This window comes from Schistocerca cancellata, chromosome 8 (assembly GCF_023864275.1).
Source record: "Schistocerca cancellata isolate TAMUIC-IGC-003103 chromosome 8, iqSchCanc2.1, whole genome shotgun sequence".
NCBI lineage: Eukaryota > Metazoa > Arthropoda > Insecta > Orthoptera > Acrididae > Schistocerca > Schistocerca cancellata.
This window is the reverse complement of record NC_064633.1, coordinates 611584711-611603795: the sequence shown is the minus strand read 5'-3', so window position 1 is coordinate 611603795 and position 19085 is coordinate 611584711. Positions and strand designations below refer to the sequence as shown.

The 19085-nt window shown below is 45.5% G+C and overlaps 1 protein-coding gene across 1 annotated transcript in view; it reads left to right on the top strand.

Moving 5' to 3' along the window:
- Positions 1 to 19085, top strand: part of LOC126095711 (myrosinase 1-like) — an 84902-nt gene that overhangs the window by 18039 nt on the left and 47778 nt on the right. The window contains exons 3-4 of the mRNA XM_049910461.1: positions 4564 to 4698; positions 16076 to 16198. Coding sequence (XP_049766418.1) covers positions 4564 to 4698; positions 16076 to 16198 — 258 coding nt within the window. The remainder of the gene's footprint in view (positions 1 to 4563; positions 4699 to 16075; positions 16199 to 19085) is intronic.

Below are 19085 nucleotides of genomic sequence, written 5' to 3'. Positions count from 1 at the left end.
CACTCTACGGCCCGGTTCGTTGCCCTTCATTGCTTACATCTCAGCAAGACTATGCCCACTGGCACTCGCTGAGAGTTTCTACCGCTTGTCTTCGTTCTTGCCAGACGCTACACTGGCCAACAAGATCGCCGGATGTCTCTCCAATTGAGAACGTTTGGAGTGTTTTGGGCAGTACCCTCCACCCAGCTCGGGATTTTGTTGATCTAACGCAACAATTTGACAGAATTTGGCAACATATCCCTCAGGGGGACATCCAATAGCTCTGTCAATCAATGCCTACTGCTTGAATAAGGGCCGGCGGTGGACCAACGCTTTATTGACTCGCTCAATTTGTGAAGTTCTTTCTGTTGAATTAATCATCCAATTTATTTTGGAATTTTAATCTTTTTTGTCCCTACATGTATATCGCTTCTATCGATTTACGTCCCATTCCGATAATTCCTTCATGGTGCTTCGTTTTCGTTCAAAATGGTTCAAATGGCTCTAAGCACTATGGGACTTAACATCTGAGGTCATCAGTGCCCTAGAACTTAGAACTACTTAAACCTAACTAACCTAAGGACATCACACACATCCATGCCCGAGGCAGGATTTGAACCTGCGACCGTAGCAGTCGCGCGGTTCCGGACTGAAGCGCCTAGAACCGCCCGGCTACCGCAGCCGGCTTCATTTTTGTCTTAGAATGTATGAATCCATAATTAAACTTCCAGTCCCTCTCTAAAAGTGGGCTAAAATACTCGAGCAGCTTCCCCTGAGCCAGACTTTTCGTCAGAGAATGCTAAGCGATGCTTCAGATGGTGTGAAGAACCACGTCACTGGCAGTGAATGGCTGGAAACGATATACCATGTGGAAATCCGACGGAATGGGTTAGGTTTGACGAAACCCTGGAGAACGTTACACGCTATCATGTGTAGTGCCCACAGAAAAGTACGGAGGAATTCGTGTAACAGTTTGGTGGTGATTTTCGTGGTTAGGGCGTGCTTAATAAAACGCTAAATGTGGAGGAATAGGAACATATTTACACCATTGTGTGCAGCTTACAGTAGATGTAACGGTCGGTGACTATGATGGCTTGTATCAGGATGACAATGCACCCTTTCATAAAGCAGCATCTGTGAGGCAATGGATTGTGGACAATAACATTCCTGAAACGTACTAGCTTGAATAGAGACTCGACCTGAAAGCAGTGAAAACCTTTGGGATGAGTTAGAAATCTGACATTTCTCCAGGCCCCAGTGTCCTGCATCACCAGCTACTCTGGTTTCGGCAACTGACGAAGAATGGGCTGCCATTCCTCACGGACATTCATATAACTCAGTAAAAGTGTCCCCAGCAAAGTTTAAGGCGTCATACGGGTGAATGATGGTCATACCCGATACTAATGTCCGCTAATAGGTGTCTGGATACGTTTGATCAGATACCAAGTGGTTATAATTACCTGCAGCTACTCACAGAGGTCCCAAATGGTAGCGAAACTTGGTGGAGACTGTAATGCGTCAATGAGGAACTGATTTTCGCTGAAAAAAAATAGTTCCAATTTGGGCCACCAGGTACTAATCTGGCGCTGTGAATGCAAGAAATACGCATAGGAATGTTTTCGTATGTACTATATTAGCAGCGGGACGTGGGCAGAAAAGGCCAAACAAGTGAGAAGGGCATAATGTTGATTTCATTATTAAACACTGCTTTACACAATTTGTTCAATATGCGCACCGGAGACGTCGATGAGATGCTGCATCAATAAAACGAGATGATGAGCAGTTGCTCGCCGCGGTTCTGGAGGAATCTGAGCAAAGCGTGCCTTTATACTGGCCTTCATATCAGGTAGAGAGCAGACGTATCCCTGGTAAATGCGTTCTTTTAGATCTACCCAGAGGCAAAAGTCGCTTGGATTCAGGTCAGGTGATGTTCCGGGCTACGTATCTGGAAAACCTTTGGAGATAACATGTTCGTGGAAGGTTGCATTAAGCAAATCTTTCACTGGCGAACGACGTGAGATGTTGCCCCATCTTGCATGAAAACAGCGGTTTCCACACAGTTGCGCTCTTCCAAATCAGGAATCATATGCTGTTCAAGGGGGTCTCGCAAAGTGCAGTCGTCACGGTACACCTGACAGACCCTCTGGGTGTATTCTCTTCAGAGAACAGATCGAGCATGAAGATGCTTGAAAATCCTCATTACACAGTCACGTACAACGGGTGCAACGGCTCTTCGTCCACAACAAGTGGTTCAGCAGTACCGCAGATCCAGCAGTTTTGTGTATTCACTGCACCCTTTGGTGTGAAATGTGCCTCGTCATTGCATAGAATATTGTTCGGCTGTATGTCGTCAACTTCGATCCGTACCATAAACTGGAGAGCAAATTCAGAATGTTGCTGCGGATTGCGAGGTTTCAGTTACTGCACCGTCTTTATCTGGTACGGGTACCAGTGTAAAAGAGATCAAAAACTTTCCGTGGCATTTACCGTGGGATGGACAGTTCTCGTGGCACTGCCTGAGCACTAACACCACCCCGGACACATGCTGCGTGGTCAGCTACAGCGACAGCAGCCCCGTCTGTAACTTCCGCCGGGATAGGACATCAATTGTGGGGTCCTGCCCATTCTACATCTACATCTACATCTAGATCGATACTCTACAAATCACATTTAAGTGCCTGCCACAGGGTTCATCGAACCACTTTCAAAATTTTTCTATTATTCCAATCTCGTATAGCTCGCGGAAAGAATGAACACCTATATCTTTCCGTACGAGCTCTGATTTCCCTTATTTTATCGTGGTGATCGTTCCTCCTTATGTAGGTCGGTGTCAACAAAATATTTTCACATTCGGAGGAGAAAGTTGGTGATTGGAATTTCGTGAGAAGATTCCGTCGCAACGAAAAACGCCTTTCTTTTAATGATTTCCAGCCCAAATCTTGTATCATTTCTGTGACACTCCCTCTCGTATTTCACGATAGTACAAAATGTGCTGCCTTTCTTTGAACTTTCTTGATGTACTCCGACAGTCCCACATGGTAAGGATCCCACACCGCGCAGCAGTATTCTAAAAGAGGACGGACAAGCGTAGTGTAGACAGTCTCCTTAATAGGTCTGTTACATTTTCTAAGTGTCCTGCCAATGAAACGCAGCCTTTGGTTAGCCTTCTCTACAACATTTTCTATGTGTTCTTTCCAATTTAAGCTGTTCGTAGTTGTAATACCTAGGTATTTAGTTGAATTTACGGCTTTTAGATTGGACTGATTTATCGTGTAACCAAAGTTTAACGGAATCCTTTTAGCACTCATGTGGATGACCTCACACTTTTCGTTATTTATGGTCAACTCCCAGTTTTTGCACCATTCAGATATTTTTTCTAAATCGTTTTTCACTTAGTTTTGATCTTCAGATGACTTTATTAGTCGATAAACTACAGCTTCATCTGCAAACAACCGAAGACGGCTCCTCAGATTGTCTCCCAAATCTTTTGTATGGATAAGGAACAGCAAAGGGCCTATAACACTACCTTGGGGAACGCCTGAAATCACATGTCGTCGCGTATAGGGTGCCTAAGGGATGCTGCGTTCTCAGAATGCTATAAAACAGTTCAAATGGTTCAAATGGCTCTGAGCACTATGGGACTCAACTGCTGTGGTCATAAGTCCCCTAGAACTTAGAACTACTTAAACCTAACTAACCTAAGGACATCACACACATCCATGCCCGACGCAGGATTCGAACCTGCGACTGTAGCGGTCGTGCGGTTCCAGACTGTAGCGCCTTTAACCGCTCGGCCACTCCGGCTGGCAAAACAGTTCAAGCAAATAGCATTTGTAGTTTTATTTCAATAAAGCAGGTTGCCAATACTTAAGTTTGAAATAACAATGGTGTCCCAAGCGATGGGCGACATGCAACATAAATCCGACTCCTTTCCATATACAATGTTCATGCAAGTTTGACTCATAGTTTGTGGATTACTAATAACTGCTATCGTAGCGTTCTCTGCCAGGCCTGTCCCTATACTCTGCCGATACTGAGCCAATAATGAGCGACCGAAGCTGGCAGCAGCGGCGCCTATATTCTCCTCTTGTAGAGGCCGCTCCCGTCGTGGTACGGTCCTAGTCAGCGCACCATTGGCCGACGTCGTTTCACCGCCTTCTCTTCTCTTGCGTTCTTCGTCTTCATTCCGGCACTAGTGGTCACACCAGAGCATCAATTTCCTTTCAGGTGCCACACCACGCTCTCCCAATGTCGAATTTCATTTCATCTCCTTTAAACCATTTAACGCATCGGGCCTCTGCTCAGACCTCGCAGTTGGCGATACTCGGTGTACAGCGCCAAATTTGCACCTGGTGGCCAAAATTAGAACTAATTCCGCATAAACGATTTAGCATGCTTACCAAGTATCGCTGCCATACACGATAGTCACAGCCCACACTCGACGTCCGTGAGCAACTGCGCTTTGATTGTAACCACCTGGCAGTATAAATTAGTTCACTGCGGGTTTGTGTAAATCACCGCTTCGTGACTGTTGACCGGAAAACATGTAAGACGACTACTTAAGCTTAAGCACTGCTTTTTCAGGCCAACGTGTACCGTTTCTCCCTGAGCTGGCCTCGAATCCTGCCGACTGGGGACACGGACAACATCAACCAGGCCGGCATCGACTACTACAACAGCCTCATCAACGAGCTGCTGGCCAATGGGATCCAGCCGATGGTGAGTGCACGCAAATTACTTCTTAGGTTTACGATTTCCATACGGCGTTCCACGGCATAAAAGCGACAATAAATTGAATTTAATACATTTAAAAAATTCTAAGATTAGACTGAATTGTGAAACACATATGGAGTACCTTGTGTCATGCACTCTTAGCAGGCTTGTGTAGGCTTAAAAGATTACCTTCAGACCTCTTCCACGTATCCCGGCTTGCAATCTTTCATGGGTTACTTGATGTCTGGGAACGACTTCTCGAGAGCACCTGCGACTATGTCTTGTCCATTCTCGCGGGCAGATTACATTCAGACCATTGGTATATTCAGGGCTTGGCCAGAAATGAGAGTAGGAAAAGTCGGAACTCTAGACGGCTAAGCGTTTAGATTAAAAAAACGTTTTGTCAAGAGTCGAGCGGAGCATGAGACATTTACATTATCGTAGTTTCCAGGCAGCTGCCGGCGCAGCAGAAATAAAATGGAATGATCGTATGGCATTGTTGGCCGGAAGGCCCCATGTGGGGGAGCTGGTTGCCGTATTGCAAGTCTTCTTTAGGTGACGCCACATCGGCGACTTGCGAGTCAATGATGATGACAATGATCAAGAACACACAACACCTAGTTTCCTACCAGGAGTCGAACCCGGGCCCCCCGCGTGGTAGGCGGTAAAATAGAGCAGACCGGAAATCCTGAGGTGGTGTGGTCTAGTCCCTATGCGAAAGCTGTATTTTTCATTTTCAGTTTTTACGTTACTTACATTAAAATAGAGATAATGTGTAATATATTGTACTTGATGTAATAAAACCACATGTGCAGCAGAGTAATTTTTTTGTGTTAATTGACTCAAGGAGAGGACAAACAAATCCACAATTACTCGCTAACATTTCTTCAGGTGAAGAAGTGTTATCATCGTGCAGTGTTTAAGTGATTTGCGCAAATGCACAGCACTAGTGAAACCTACGACATCTGTTTTCATCGTCAGCTAAAGAATTTGACCAAAAACCTTCAAAACTGCACTTACCTCATCGAGAGAGAAGAAGAAATCACATCTTGAGAAGATTCATCAAAATACATTTCATTGTACGTCACCAGATAGCTTTTCCCCAATATTTGGTGGAACGATGCGGTGCACGTAGTGAAACATCCCCTTTGAAAAATTATAAATGACTGTGCTTAAACTGACACACAATATTTTTTAGCGCAACGCAATCTGACTTTCAGAAATCCCTACAAAGGAATGGCCCTGACTAACATTAACCTGTACCTTTCACAAATCACTTATCTCACAAAAATCTTCGTTACTCAAGCTACTGCAATACAGCGAGCGCCACTACTGCCAGCTAAATAAAAGATTCAAACTACAGAAGGCACTAACTACTGATATCCATAGTTAGCAAATAAAAGGTTTTAATAGAGAACAAACAATGTATTTACCTTAATAGTGTTGAAAAAGCATAATATACATAGCAGTTCATAATATCCATTCTGTACTCAAAAATCCGCCATCTTATTTCCCACATCCACCACTGCTGGCGGCTCACCTCCAACTGCGCAACGCTACGCGCTGTTCACATCCAGCTGCCGCTGCCCAACACTACAATGGTAGACAACAATGCAAACTAGGCACAGACTGCACACAGCACAGCCAGTGATTTTCATATAGAGCGCTACGTAACGTTGCCGATAAGAAAACATAAACAGCCTACTTACATAAAGAAAACACAAACAGCCTACTTACAGTAGTTTGCTGCCAAACGGTGCGGTGAGAGAGAATCTCTTATGTTCGTAAACCAAGTTTGTTTTTGTATCGAAACTGTAAGACACCCGTGTAATTGTAAATATGCGGTACTGACGGCCTGTGCAAGATGCCGAGAAAATTACTGCTTCCCCAGTTTTTACGATCAATACTACTCCAACACGTGTAAATCATCATCTGCAAAATGATGTAACTATATAATATACGAAGTTGACGTGTAGGCATTACAATCTCCCCTTGGCTGCTTATTTGAAATCATGAATTTTCTTTCGCATTCCACTTATCAAACCGTCGACAAATACAATAAATTGAGAATTATTTCTGTATATTGTCCGTATAAGTAAAGTAAAACCTAAATATAAAAAATTCAAAACATGTGGACTCGATCCCACGAGCGGTGTGTTACCAGTCTGATGTCTTTGCGCTACGCCAATCGCTGCCTGAAAACGACACTAACGTCACAGAATCACGTCCCGCCGGACCTTTGGCAAAAATGCCGTTTCTTTCTCTAAACTGTTTGCCACCTGGAGCCCCCACTTCTGTCACATTTCTGTTCAAGCCCTGCATACGCCATAAATTTGCACGAGATCCGTGATGCCGACAAGGCACAGTGCCCTGGTCAGTACGGCACCACTTTCGTGCTTCGGCTCTCAAACAGATCGGCTGCTTCCGGAGGCATCTAAAGCCGCAAGTGTCGCATCAGAAAACGAACTCCCAGCGGACGACAAAATCGTATTCTTTATAAACAACAGAATCCTGCCTAAACACTTAACAACATTTTGGTTTAGAGTGAAAAAAAGGATATAGACACAGTTACGTACACATAACTCAGGAAGTAAAGAAAAAAGTAAACTTGCTGAACTGTTATGTGAGAGTCCTTTTACGGGTAACTGTGCCACGTTAGACGTGTTCTACACTAGGCTATTGAGAAAGATGGGCACTAACTAATCAGTTTTTATTTCATGAAATATAAATCGGACTGGAATACCGCGCATACAGATGGAATCAGGGAATTTTAAAATTTAGAAATACATGTTATAAATGGTCAGTAAGCCCCCTTTCTGCTGCATGGCAAACATCCAAGCGGTAGGTAAAAAGTCAGCACGTGTCTCCTGAAGAAATATCGACTTTTTTGATACTGCTTAACCCAACGGTTTGCATTTTTCCGTGTTGGGGTTCAATACTGTAGACAAAATGCACTGAAGCTACCGCCTCTCTTCGAACTCAAAAGCGCAGAGAACCTTATGCTGCATGATTACCATCTTACAACTGAGGCGAAATGATTGTCTTTCAGCGAAAAGACTCCAATGGTCTTTTATGCGTGTCAGCGCTCTAGCGGGGGTAATAGAGAATTCAGGTGCTGTTCTTTCCAACAGTGTGTAACCAGTTCAATTTCTATAGCCTGAGATAAAAAAATGATGAAATTGGATCCACCTTTTGACTCAACACATATAAAATGGATGAACGTATATACCACTATGTATGCATGTATCATGTATGTACGTATATATGTATGTATATTCCTCCTCTCTCAAATTATTGGACCGTTTTAAGCCAGCCTTGTTATACATTCTCTTTACTGTCTGGAAATCATCGTTGTGAGGATAAGAACCACCTACCTATCAAAAGGGAGAGGGTGAAAGAGCAGTATAGCCCACGAGATGAGAATATCCATACTTCAGGCATCCAGTAATTAAGAGCTTCAAACATAATTTCAAACCTTTACGAAACTTTGCCCACTGGAACCCCCACAAAATGATGAAAGGAAACAACTGTATTGCTTCCTATATTTTAGCACTCATGCAGTAAAACTGCCGCTTTAATTTATTATTTCTTTATTACTGACTTTATTCGTGGCATATTTTACAGACAGTTTTCACTTATACCACTGAATGTACCAGCAAAATTATATCATTGCATAACACATAGTTCAAGAGATATGACGTCAAATACTGAGATGCCTGAAACACTGCGAAATCGTAAATGACGTTTTAATTTATTTCTTCTTTACTACTAGCTCTATTCACAACACATTTCGCAGACAGTAGGTATATATCCAACTGGATGTGCCTTGAAAATTATATCATTGTACGACACACATTTTAGAAGATACGACATCATGATTATTGAGCTCCACGAAAGTGACAATCCAGGGCAAAACTCGCTAGACGTACAGGTGAAATTTGTGTACAAATGTTTGTGAAATATGTTCAACATATGTGAAATATATTTGACATGTGCGTACACTGACAAAGCCACGAGTAGAAAGCTCATACTAAACTCTTGAAATGATTGCAACCAAAATAACACAAATATTAGTGACCATCTCGGAAGAAATACGGTTGGTATAAGAACCACCAGCGTCCTATTGCGGTGACCGTGGAGAGAAACGGAAAATGAACAAACAGCGGGGGGGGGGGGAGGAGAAGGTGGATACAGATAGCGGGAGGCAGAGATGGAAGAAGGAGGAAGACGGAGAAATGGACAGAGAGTGGGGAGAAAGCAGGAAGTGGACAGAGAAAGGTAAGAGAAGGGGATGCACAGAGGCAGGGGAGGAAGAGATAAGCAGAGAGAGGTGGGAGGATGAGAAGGAGACAGAAAGAGGAAATGTACAGAGAGAGGGAACAGGAGGGAGAGGGAACAGGAGGAAAGAAACCGGAAGAGAATGGATGAGGTGATGGACATTGAGAGGGGAAGGAGGAGATGGAGTTAGAGAGAGATGAGATGGATAGAAAAGGAAGAAGACGATTAACAGAGGGAGGAGCAAATGAAAGAGGGAGGGGCAGGAGGACATGGTCAGAGAGTATGGAGGAAGTGAATGGAGAGAGAGAGGGTGGCGGGGACGGACAGAAAGGGTGGAAGGAATAGAAGGACAACGAGAGGGGTTGAAAGGTGACGGAGTAATAGAAGATTGAAATAAAAATATACCTGGCCAACACTGCATACTCAGTTAGTAACCCTATATTATATTTCCTTTTGGCACCAGTCGAAACCAGCGAGTGCGAATACTCGTGCCTTACCGAAGGAAAATAACGCATGACACTGAGTTTTGTTACAAATTGTGAATACTGTTGACTGGGATGTGCCAGATATTGCTAAAAAAATACTAAACCGATAATGTGAATAGAAAATGTGTTAGGAAATGTTACTAACGATTTAGGGACGTGGAGGAAATTGTACACTTTGTTGCCTCCATGTGAGCCACTGAGTCACAAGCGAAAATTAATACGGACACAAGTTGCTGGAAATGTCATTCAACACGCATGACCGAGGCCAGTATTTTCTGTAAGCCGTGATCAGAAATGGTGGGACCGGGTGCTACCAGTTTCATTCTGAGTTGGCTGCCAAAATTAAGTCTCAGATGACAGTCTCCGGTAGATTTACTGGTACAAAGTTCAGGTATGTACCCTGAGTGAATTTTCAATGCGGAAACAGTTCCCTAGACTATGGAAAATCCGTTTTCCTCGTGGTATCCTTACTTCCAGGGTCGCAAACCTGCAAGATGCGCAGGGGAAACGCTGCGAAGGTTGCAGTGTGGCAGGGAGGTACTGGCGGAGTCACGGCTGTGGCTCATGCTGCCATAGCACACTGGGTGGAGAAACTGCCTGCGAGAGGAGAAGGTCCCAGTCTGAAGTCCGACATACAGTGTTGATCTGCCACGAAGCTTGAATCACATATATCTGGGCCAATGGAGATTTAGTCGAAGAGAAGGGAAGATATTTTGTTGATGTGAGTGAACCCATATCTGCTAGTGGGCTGTTTGTTCTACTTGAGTGTGTACCCTTAGGAGGCTCAACACCAATTTCTTGTGATCGATAGAAACTATCCCAAATGATCATGCAAATTAATTGAAAATAAGGATACTGTCTCACAATGGAAATGGATTATTTAAATGAATATTAATAGGGGTAGCTCAGCTGAGCATAAAACAAACGGCTACCACACTACTCACATAGAAACACTACTGGCCATTAAAATCGCTACACCAAGAAGAAATGAAAATGATAAACAGGTATTCATTGGAAATATATATTATACTAGAACTGACAAGTGATTACATTTTCACGCAGTTTGGGTGCACACATCCTGAGTAATCAGTACCCAGAACAACCACCTCTGGCCGCAATAACGGCCTTGATACGCCTGGGCATTGAGTCAAACAGAGCTTGGATGGCGTGTACAGGTACAGCTGCCCATGCAGCTTCAACACGATACCACAGTTCATCAAGAGTAGTGACTGGCGTATTGTGACGAGCCAGTTGTTCGGCCACCATCGATCAGACGTTTTCAGTTGGTGAGAGATCTGGAGAATGTGGTGGCCAAGGCAACAGTCGAGCATCTTCTCTATCCAGAAAGGCCCGTACAGGACCTGCAACATGCGGTCGTGCATTATCCTCCTGAAATGTAGGGTTTCGCAGGGATCGAATGAAGGGTAGAGCCACGGGTCGTAACACATCTGAAATGTAACATCCACTGTTCGAAGTGCCGTCAATGTGAACAAGAGGTGACAGAGACGTGAAACCAATGGCACCCCATACCATCACGCCGGGTGATACGCCAGTATGGCAATGACCAATACACGCTTCCAATGTGCGTTCACCGCGATGTCGTCAAACACAGATGCGACCATCATGATGCTGTAAACAGAACCTGGATTCATCCGAAAAAATGACGTTTTGCCATTCGTGCATCCAGGTTCGTCGTTGAGTACACCATCACAGGCGCTCCTGTCTGTGATGCGGCGTCAAGGGTAACCGCAGCCATGGTCTCCGAGCTGATAGTCCATGCGGCTGCAAACGTCGTCGAACTGTTCGTGCAGATGGTTGTTGTCTTGCAAAGGTCCCCATCTGTTGACTCAGGGATCGAGACGTGGCTGCACGATCCGTTACAGGCGTGCGGATAAGATGCCTGTCATCTCGACTGCTAGTGATACGAGGCCGTTGGGATCCAGCACGGCGTTCCGTATTACCCTCCTGAACCCACCGATTCCATATTCTGCTAACAATCATTGCATCTCGACCAACGCGAGCACAAATGTCGCTATAGATAAACCGCAATCGCGATAGGCTACAATTCGACCTTTATCAAAGTCGGAAACGTGATGGTACGCATTTCTCCTCCTTACACGAGGCATCGCAACAACCTTTCACCTGGCAACGCCGGTCAACTGCTGTTTGTGTATCAGGAATCGGTTGGAAACTTTCCTCGTGTCAGCACGTTGTAGGTGTCGCCACCGGCGCCAACCATGTGTGAATGCTGTGAAAAGCTAATCATTTGCATATCACAGCATCTTCTTCCTGTCGGTTAAATTTCGCGTCTGTAGCGCGTCATCTTCGTGGTGTATCAATTTTAATGGCCAGTAGTGTATATTAATGGGAGGAGGGAACCTCTAGCTTTGAATGGAAACAAATCGTCAGTATAACAATTAGATTCATTATCTTTGTACATGAGAATAATCCATTGATATTCATAAAGAATAATTACAAACGAACAATAGGTTGTAAGTCTCAAGCATAACCTTGGCATGGGTGGGTGGGGAGGAAGAAACACAGTTACATTAATATTTCGCCTGTACAGCCAGTGACTGCTTAAGTTGTGCTGCCAAAATATGCATTGACAGCAACAATCTGTATTCGTGACTGCGTGCTCGGTTTTTGAAGGGAGCGAATTAAATTTGTGTCTGAACAACATCGGCAGGTGCGACGATGGTTTATCTTACCAAGGGCACGGAGCCTGGATTACAAAGCCTGCAGGACCAGCGACTGCAGACTGTAATGTCGCCCTCTCTTTGTACTTAGTGCACTAAGTATGGACATCCTACTAGTGGCTGCAAGACTCATCAGCGGTCTCTCCTGTCCTAGCCTAAAATCTTAACTCTCCGAAAATCTAAAGCGAAGTCATTGCTCCAAACCGGCCTAGACCAAACTCTTTACAACATCCAATAGCCAAGTGTTCTCCTCCTGGCTGTTCTGGAACTGGCTATTTGTTGTCAGAGCATGGCCGCGCTGACCATTGTTGGCTAGGACTTCGAGTGCCAACCAGTAAAAGTCATGTGACGAAGTTAAGTAATCTCCTTCTCTCGTATATTTTCTGTGTGTTGAAGCGAAAGGAATCTTAGGTGTGGAGAAAGGCAGGAAATGTCTCCCACTATTTGGGGCAATTATCAAAGTGGCCTACATCTATATCCACACAGATACTCCGCAAGTCACAGTACGGTGCGTGGCAGAGGTTACGCTGTACCACTACTTGTCATTTCCTTGCCCGTTCCCGTAGCAAATAGAGCGAGCGAAAAACGACTGTCTGTACGCCTCTGTATGAGCACTTATTTCTCGTGTCTTACCTTCGTGGTCCTTACGTGCAATGTATGTTGGCGGCAGTAGAACCGTTCGGCAGTCAGCTTCAAACTCCGGTTCTCTAAATTTTCTCAATAGTATTCACCGAAAATACGTCGTCTTCCCTCCAGGAACTTCCATTTGAGTTCCCGAAGCATCTCCGTAACACGTGTTGTTCGAACCTACCGGTAACAAACCTAGTGGGCCGCTTCTGAAATGCTTCGATGTCTTTCTTCTGTCTGGTGTGGTACGGATCTCAAACACTCGAGCAGTACTTAAGAACAGGTCGCAGCAGCGTGCAATATACATTCTCTTTTACAGCTGAACCACCTTTTCCTAAAATTCTCCAGCCGGCCGTGGTGGCCGTGCGGTTCTAGGCGCTGCAGTCCGGAACCGCGGGACTGCTACTGTCGCAGGTTCGAATCCTGCCTCGGGCATGGATGTGTGTGATGTCCTTAGGTTAGTTAGGTTTAAGTAGTTCTAAGTTCTAGGGGACTGATGACCTAAGATGTTATGTCCCAGAGCCATTTTGAATCTAAAATTCTCCCAATGAACCGAAGTCGACCATTTGCCTTCCCTAACACTGTCCTCATATGCCCGTTCCACCTCATACCGCTTTGCAACCTTACGACGTGACTGTGTCAAGCAGGACACTAGTAGTACTGTATCTTTCTACTCATCCGCATTAATTTACATTTTTCCACATCTACATCTACATCTACATTTGTACTCCGCAAGCCACCCAACGGTGTGTGGCGGAGGGCACTTTACGTGCCACTGTCATTACCTCCCTTTCCTGTTCCAGTCGCGTATGGTTCGCGGGAAGAACGACTGTCTGAAAGCCTCCGTGCGCGTTCTAATTTCTCTAATTTTACATTCGTGATCTCCTCGGGAGGTATAAGTAGGGGGAAGCAATACATTCGATACCTCATCCAGAAACGCACCCTCACGAAACCTGGCGAGCAAGTTACACCGCGATGCAGAGCGCCTCTCTTGCAGATTCTGCCACTTGAGTTTGCTAAACATCTCCGTAACGCTGTCGGTGCTACCAAATAACCCTGTGACGAAACGCGCCGCTCTCCTTTGGATCTTCTCTATCTCCTCCGTCAACCCGATCTGGTACGGATCCCACACTGATGAGCAATACTCAAGTATAGGTCGAACGAGTGTTTTGTAAGCCACCTCCTTTGTTGATGGACTACATTTTCTAAGGACTCTCCGAATGAATCTCAACCTGGCACCCGCCTTACCAACAATTACTTTTATATGATGATTCCACTTCAAATCGTTCCGCACGCATACTCCCAGATATTTTACAGAAGTAACTGCTACCAGTGTTTGTTCCGCTATCACATAATCATACAAAAAAGGATCCTTCTTTCTATGTATTCGCAATACATTACATTTGTCTATGTTAAGGGTCAGTTGCCACTCCCTGCACCAAGTGCCTATCCGCTGCAGATCTTCCTACATTTCGCTACAATTTTCTAATGCTGCAACTTCTCTGTATACTACAGCATCATCCGCGAAAAGCCGCATGGAACTTCCGACACTATCTACTAGGTCATTTATATATATTGTGAAAAGCAATGGTCCCATAACACTCCCCTGTGGCACGCCAGAGGTTACTTTAACGTCTGTAGATGTCTCTCCATTGAGAACAACATGCTGTGTTCTGTTTGCTAAAAACTCTTCAATCCAGCCACACAGCTGGCCTGATATTCCGTAGGCTCTTACTTTGTTTATGAGGCGACATTGCGGAACTGTATCGAACGCCTTCCGAAAGTCAAGAAAAATAGCATCTACCTGGGAGCCTGTATCTAATATTTTCTGGGTCTCATGAACAAATAAAGCGAGTTGGGTCTCACACGATCGCTGTTTCCGGAATCCATGTTGATTCCTACATAGTAGATTCTGGGTTTCCAAAAAGGACATGATACTCGAGCAAAAAACATGTTCTAAAATTCTACAACAGATCGACGTCAGAGATATAGGTCTATAGTTTTGCGCATCTGCTCGACGACCCTTCTTGAAGACTGGGACTACCTGTGCTCTTTTCCAATCATTTGGAACCTTCCGTTCCTCTAGAGTCTTGCGGTACACGGCTGTTAGAAGGGGGCAAGTTCTTTCGCGTATTCTGTGTAGAATCGAATTGGTATCCCGTCAGGTCCAGTGGACTTTCCTCTGTTGAGCGATTCCAGTTGCTTTTCTATTCCTTGGACACTTATTTCGATGTCAGCCATTTTATCGTTTGTGCGAGGATTTAGAGAAGGAACTGCAGTGCGGTCTTCCTCTGTGAAACAGCTTTGGAAAAAGGTGTTTAGTATTTCAGCTTTACGCTAGGTGCTATTTATCAAGCGAACTACAAATTTTATCCAAGTCGTCTCGTATCTTCCTACGGTCACTCAACTTCGACACCTTACCGCACATCACGGCATCATCAGCAAAGAACCACAGATTGCTCGCCACCCTGTCCGCCAATTCATTTACGTGTACAGAGAGGACAACAGCAGCTGTGGTCCTCCCACACTTCCCTGGGGCTCTCCTGACGATATCCTTGTCTCTGATAAACACTACCGTCGAGGACAACATACTGGGCTCTGCACGTAGACACAGCGAGAAAATGCGGGCTCTCCATAAAATGACAGTATGACCCAGTCAGAAGGCTGGATCTTGAACGTTAAAACCGAACGTTATTACGAAGCGAAGTAACGAAAATTCACAGGGCATAAGGGAGCCACGCCTGCTGTAGATCTTTTTTTCTTGCTAAACGGCTTCCGCGAAGAATTCCTCGTTTCTCTCGACATAAGAAACGGGCGTACCATGCCCCTCTTGGAGAGTGAAATGGGGAATGAGGATGACCGCGAATGGTGGTCTGATTACCTGCAACAGTGCCTCTACCTAAAACTCAAACATTTTTATGGTTGCAAATTTGTCTTAAAAGGAGTCATTTCCCGCATCCTGCTTGTGAGCTTTCAACGCTTCGAAACCTTCACCAATTACAAAGGAAATGCAGAAAAACAAACAGTGGAATGAAATTAGCCACTGGCGGTGCCGGTCTAGATCTGAGATTGCGGATTAGTGTAACTGAACGAGGGAATTTGCATGTCATCTTCTGAAATATGTTGGTGGACAGTTCCAGGAAAACCTACCCACGTTACAAGTTTTAATCAGAAGCTAATGCACTAATCGTTTGAACATGAAACTGAAAATTCTGCTTTGGTGCAGCAGTAGAGCAGCTGATTGTGCCCGTCTGAAGGCACAGGAAGTGAGCGTGATTTGACGACTTTTTGCAGGTGACGCTGTACCACTGGGACCTTCCCCAGGAGCTGCAGAAACTGGGAGGCTGGCCTAACGCCGTCATCGCCGATTACTTCGTCGAGTACGCTCGCATTGCCTTCGAGAACTTCGGAGACAGGGTGAGTAGAGCGTCAGCGTCCTCTGACAACATCTGAGGTCGAAACTGGCACATTGATGCACCGGTGGCTGCGTCTGCTCACCACGACGGCCCGATGGCAGCAGTTACTCACCCAAAAGCCCGTAGAGCCACCGACCAGTAACAGGATACGTTCACACACGAACAGTGCATTATGGTGTCACTTTGCCTCCACCTGTGCGTTTGTGTACTCCATCGAGTATTCTGAGGACGGCATCTACATTATAGTTGTGCAGTTTGCTTTCTGCGAAGTATTACATTTATCATACGGCCTCTTGTTTAATTTATTTACTTACGAGTGTGAGAACTTTAATAGTGGCAGCTACACTCATGCTCATAAATTAAGGATAGTGCTGATACACGGTGAAACAATGCTCTGGTGGGCGGTGTGCGGGCTTAAATCACCCCGCGGTATGACCATCGCGGTATGCATCTGACCTGCGGTCGTCGCACGGTAGCGCTGACAGCAGTCCACATATGCAAAGGTGTGCTGCATGTCAGACTACGGTGCAGCGAGTAAGTGTGCAGACGTTTTCAGACGTGCTAATGGTGACTATTTGTTGAAAATAGCTCAAAGAACGCACACTGATGACGTTATGAGGAATAGAATACCAGGGCGACTAGAGGATGGTTAAATAGCAGGTCGTAGCACGGGAACTCCGTGTACCACAACGTGTGATCTCGAGATTATTGCAATGATTCCAGCAGACAGGAAACGTGTCCAGGCGCTACATTACGGGACGACCACAGTGTACAACACCACTAGTAGACCGATATCTCACCATCAGTGCCCGCAGACGGCCACGGAGTACTGCCGGTAGCCTTGCTCGGAACCTTACCGCAACCATTGGAACAGTTGTCTCCAGACACACAGTCTACAGACGACTGAACAGGCATGGTTTTTTCGCCCGGAGACCTGCAAGGTACATTACACTGACCCCTGGATACAGGACAGCCCATAAAGTCTGGTGTCAAGAACACAGTACATGGTCATTGGAACAGTGGTCCAGGGTCATCTTAACGGACGAGTCCAGGTATAGTCTGAACAGTGATTCTCGCCAGGTTTTCATCTGCCGCGAACCAGGAACGAGATGCCAACCCCTTAATGTCCTTGAAAGAGACCTGTATGGAGGTCGTGCGTTGATGGTGTGGGGTGGGATTATGATTGGTGAACGTACACCCCTGCATAACTTTGACAGAAGAACTGTAACCAGTGTATCGGGACGTCATTTTGCACCAGTATGTCTGCCTTTTGAGGGGTGCAGTGGGTCCCACATTCCTCCTGATGGATGATGACGCACTGCTCCACCGAGCTGCGATCATGGAGGAGTACGTTGAAACAGAAGATAGCAGGCGAATGGAGTGGCCTGCCTGTTCTCCAGACCTAAATCCCATCGAGCACGTCTGGGATGCTGTCGGTCGACGTATCGCTGCACGTCTTCACACCCCTAGGACACTTCAGGAGCTTCGACAGGCACTGGTGAAAGAATGGGAAGCTATACCCCAGCAGCTGCTCGACCACCTGCTCCAGAGTATGCCAACCCGTTGAGCGGCCTGTGTACGTGTGCATGGTGATCATATCCCCTATTGATGTCGGGGTACATGCGCAGGAAACAGTGGCGTTTTGTAGCACATGTGTTTCCGGACGGTTTTCTCAACTTACTGATCTGTGTCGTGGGTCTTCCCCATGTGCATATGTTATTAGCGCCAGTTTTGTGTAGTGCCACGTTGTGTGGGACCACATTCTGCAATTAACCTTAATTTATGAGCATGAGTGTATTTATTTACAGATCGTACAAAATAGATACGTGTTTCAAAGTTGTACTGACCTTCAGAGTAGTCACCAGCATTGTGTATAACACGTTGCTAGGAATGTGGAAGTCGTAGAATATTTTTAGCAGGGCCAGTTGTGTTGACAGTTCGAGCGGCGCGGTCTACTGCCCGACAAATCTGTAGCAGTTCTGAAGCGAATGCCGTGAAGTGTTTCCTTCAGTTTACAAATCGAATTGAACTTAAGAGGGGAGTGCAGTGGTGGTATAGCGCTTAGCAGCCCCATCAGTCAAACAAGTCAGTAACAGCTTGCACTGTACGTGCTTGAGCATTGACCTGCAAAATGATAGTCAGATCCTGCACAAAGTGTCATCACTTCTGTCTCTATGCTGTTCGTTTTTGGAACATAACCTATGACCAGCTTAGAGACAGAAATGATGACACTTTCTGCAGGACCTGACCATCATTTTGCACGACAATGCTCAAGCACGTGCAGTGCGAGCTGTTACTGATCTGTTTGACTGAGGGGGCTGCTAAGTGCTATACCACCTACTGCACTCCCCTGACTTAAGCCCTCGTGAGTTCAACTCGATTTCTAAACTGAAGGAAACACTTCACGGCATTCGCTTCAGAACCGATACAAATTCGTCGGTCAATAACCCGCTCCGCTCGAACTGTCAACACAACTGGCACTGCTAAGAGTATCCTACAACTTCCACATCGGTGGTAACGTGTTATACACAATGCTGTTGACTACTTTGAAGGTCAGTAAAACTTTGAACCACGTCTCTATTCTGTACGAGCTGTAAATAAATAATTGCCACTATTAAAGTTCCAACCCCCCCCCCCTCCCCCCATGAACCATGGACCTTGCCGTTGGTGGAGAGGCTTGCGTGCCTCAGCGATACAGATGGCCGTACCGTAGGTACAACCACAACGGAGGGGTATCTGTTGAGAGGCCAGACAAACGTGTGGTTCCTGAAGAGGGGCAGCAGCATTTTCAGTAGTTGCAAGGGCAACAGTCTGGATGATTGACTGATCTGGCCTTGTGACAATAACTAAAACGGCATTGCTGTGCTGGTACTGCTAACGGCTGAAAG